Here is a 3,872-nt window from a genome sequence, read left to right on the forward strand (position 1 = left end):
TAAGATTATTTTCAACAAGCAGATCTTGAACAGATATGCTAATATTTATTCATATTTTATATTTGTTCAGAAACACAAAATAAAGATAACTGTGTCTATGTTCCGATTATTCACGCATGCAAAATGTGCCTCCACACTTGACTCGGCTTGAATATTATCTTTCACGTACATTATACAGCATGGCTCATTATCCATCATTATAGATAGAGCAACTGTTTTGTGGACGGCGTCAGTGCCAGTCGCAGCGCAATCTATCGGACAGCCATAACTGCTCCTTGATCATTTTAAAGGTAACCTTTGATTCTCTTTGGTTTTATGGTGCAGTTTGAATGATTTACGACAAAGATATACTGAAGTACGAAACAAACAACACGTATACAATATTTGCACAATCAAAACACTTTACTTACTTTTTACAGAGAAAATATCACACACTCACCTCGAAAACAGATGCGGACTTTGTTTGTTCGTCAGTTTAGTTCGAAAATGCCGTAGCTTTATATTGAATAGAGATAAAGCAGCGAATTGTACAAAGAATACTTTTATTTTTATTATTATTATAGGATATTTATATAGCGCACATATCCAGGCAACTAGTGCATGCTCAAGGCGCTGGTACTTTTTTCCCTCGATCATTGGATGTCAATATCAACGGCACATCGTATTATCAATCTCAACTCCCTGGGGAGTACCATTAAATATGCTGTTTTTCAATACTGTCATCCAGGTATAAACCTAAACCTGTTCCTTTGCCATTAAATAGCTTGCGAGATAAACTGTTCTAGTTGCGGACCGTTGTGAATAGCTGGAATATTGATAACACGGCGGTATTCAATAATGACTTTTTATGACGATTTGGGAGAGAAAGGAGGAAATAGAAGTTGTACTTAATAAAATGCAAACTTGAAAAAGGACATATTCCTCGGTATTGGTGTGATTTGAAATGCATAAATTGCCTCACACTTCACTTCTCCCGAGGACCCGTAAAGATCCGAGTTAGAACTGATCAGTAACCCATGCTTGTCGTAAGAGGCGACTAACGGGATCGGGTGGTCAGGCTCGATGACATGGTTGACACAATCATGTCATCGTATCCCAACTGCGTAGATCGATGCCCATGATGTTCATCACTGGATTTTCTGGTCCATTATTTACAGACCGCCGCCATATAGCAGGGATATTCCTGAGTGCGCAGTAAAACTAAACCCATTCACTCATCTTTCCTGAGTACGCGCACTGAAGCTATAAAAGCCACCATTTTTTATAATGCCACCTCCCGATGTTAAAAATCCAGGATGCGCCATCATTATGGGTAGCCTAGTGGATGAAGCGTTTGCCGGTGACAGTATTGCTGACAACGGCGTAAAGCCTCACTCACTCACTCACGCAACACGTACTTGCAGGTGCCCAAGTTCAATGCCAAAGGGCAACTGTTGGTATGTGTGTGTGTCAAAACCTTGAGGCAAGATTACATTTTTGAAGTACACCATGAAAGTTTCTCAGAAGTGACAGTTATCCAAAAGATGTGGTAACTCTTCAAGCTCTGGTGAGTTTCAAATTATGTGCCCAAATGTAATGCCGAAGAACAGTTTTGGTATGTGTGTGTGTCAAAAACTCGACGCATAATTATATTATGTTGGAAATGCATCATGATTTCTTTTTCAGAAGTGACATTTGTCCGAAAAAGTGACGTCTCTTCAAGCACAGGGCCTAGGTTTCCAAAGCTCTCTTAGTTCTAAGATAGTCGTAAGTGCATACATTAACATTTACTTAGGACTATCTTAGCGCTAAGAGAGATTCGAACATCTAGGCCCTGGGCTTGAACCAAGGGTGATGATGACTTTCAGCCTTTAGCTTGAGTCCACATTAGTTATATCAGTGAAAGAGTGAGATGAGTTTAGTTTGACGCCGCTGATTGCTGTTTGCGGCGTAAGCCTCATTTCACTCACTCGCTTCAAGTATTCATTATAGAAATAAGTTTAATTTATTTCAGAATATCTTCACTTTTCTACGTTCTATTTTGCAGGGATCTCAAGTCATAATGATGACTAAACAGTCTCTCCTGGCCATTTTGATCTACGCCAGATGTCTCTCAACAACTAGTACCTTTGACATCTTTGATGAGAAGACGAACCTGATAAGCCTCATTCGGGCATCGGCCTCCTTGGACCCTAATACGGAAACAGTTGGCTACGGAAATGGAACAGTATACGTCCGGTTCCCTGGAAATCCAATCCAGAGGATCTTCTATTTCGAAGGGTTCAACATCGCTAGAAAGGTTAAAACGGAGAAAGGATTCAATTCAATGTCCAGAGAGGTGTTTGTGTACCGCGACCTGGAAACTGCTGAGATATTAAGCGTCTGGATGAATCCGTTCACAAAGACAGCCAATGAGGTGTTCAACGTTGCTAACGACCCCAATGATACGCCACAGAACTATGGCGGCGACAGAAAAACCATCCTCATCCCACCCGAGCGAGTCAGCTTCAACGAGGACGTCTTCCTCCAGTTCCCAAATGTCCTTGACCCGAAAGATTATCCCAAATTTTCATCCGGACCAGTCTACCAGGGGGATGAGCTGTTCGAGTTCTACACGAATCTTACAGAGTTGGCCACATCAAACGCATCCTCTATCCAAATGACGGGTTCCTGGTTCAGAAGAGGCGAGTTCCTGCCTTGGATGGAGATGGGCGACACTCCGGGATGGTTGTACTACCACCAGGCCTTCTGGAAACTGGTCAACGGGTTTGACGACGTGGCACCTGACCTCGTGAAGTACGTGAAAGAATATTATCCTCAGTACCTGCATGCGCCTACTACATTCAGGAACAAAGTGGTGACGAGTTGGGATGTGTTCAAGAAGGCGATTGACGCTCGTCGGGCTAAGGGTGACCCCGATATCATCATCCCTCAGTTGGACATAGAGTCAAGTCTTAAATCAAAACGAAACTCACTTGACCCCAAGATTGTGGACGCTGCTCGGAAACGAGGCCATTTCAGAGTATATTTTAATGGCAGCGTGTACTCTGAGATTACAGGAAACGGATCTGTAAATTTGTTTAACTTTGATGGACATGTTCTGATAAAGGTTTTGGACCTTGGTGTTGATTCTTACAAGGTTGAAGTTGAGATCAATGGCCTATATCATGATCCAATCACGGGAAAAGTTCTGCACTACTTCGATAATCCGATCGTTGGCAAAACTCAAAAGGTTAAACACTTCTTTTACAATGGAACAGTAGAGGTACCCGTATCTTCAGCTTTCTCATACCCGCTCAAAGGGATGGATCTGCAGACGGTGTTGTATCACGACTCGTACAGTGTTGTACACCCGGACACCCTGACAGAGGACTGGGCTATCAACATGGTCAGTCTGTTTATTGAAGATGCCCAGCTGGACCAGGACTCCCCTTATTTCTATGGGACATGGGTTCGCTTCACCAGCTGGTTGTCCTGGTTTGACATGGACAGCATCCCAGGGAACATGGTGTGGAGGATGAACTCCTACAAGACCGAGGATGGGCCAACTCGCGTTTAATCAGGACAGTGTTTGTTGTACTTCGTCCAGACATAATATGACCCCGATCCGTGTAGGTTAGTTGTGTTTGTGCAACAGGTCAAGATCTGGATGATGTATTTCGTCAAGACAATATATGACCCCAGCCGTGTAGGACAGGCCAGTAAAATATTACGGAGGGTTTACTTCTCCAATAGAAGGTGGTTCTAGTCGTGTAGGATAGTTTCTGGGTAAGTTATGACAAGGTGTGAAGGATGTACTTCTACCAGAAGTGATCACAGTAGTTTAGAATAGTTTCGATATATATTTATGTCAGAACAAGGTATGAAGGGTGTTCTTCTACCAGATAGAAGAT

At 42.7% G+C, this 3,872-nt stretch overlaps 1 protein-coding gene across 1 annotated transcript; it reads left to right on the forward strand.

Annotated features, from left to right (window-relative positions):
- Positions 1-2,034: 2,034 nt before the first annotated feature.
- On the forward strand, positions 2,035-3,538 carry LOC124260472. The gene has a single exon (XM_046694801.1). It carries the CDS (start codon positions 2,042-2,044, stop codon positions 3,536-3,538), a length of 1,497 nt encoding a protein of 498 aa, XP_046550757.1. The 5' UTR covers positions 2,035-2,041.
- Positions 3,539-3,872: the final 334 nt, after the last annotated feature.

This window comes from Haliotis rubra, unplaced genomic scaffold, assembly GCF_003918875.1.
Source record: "Haliotis rubra isolate DU_JTF1 unplaced genomic scaffold, ASM391887v1 Scf765, whole genome shotgun sequence".
In the NCBI taxonomy this organism is placed as follows: Eukaryota; Metazoa; Mollusca; class Gastropoda; order Lepetellida; family Haliotidae; genus Haliotis; species Haliotis rubra.

Excerpts from the sequence above, each read along its gene's own strand:
- LOC124260472 (XM_046694801.1), top strand. The coding sequence starts at position 2,042 with ATGATGACTAAACAGTCTCTCCTGGCCATTTTGATCTACGCCAGATGT.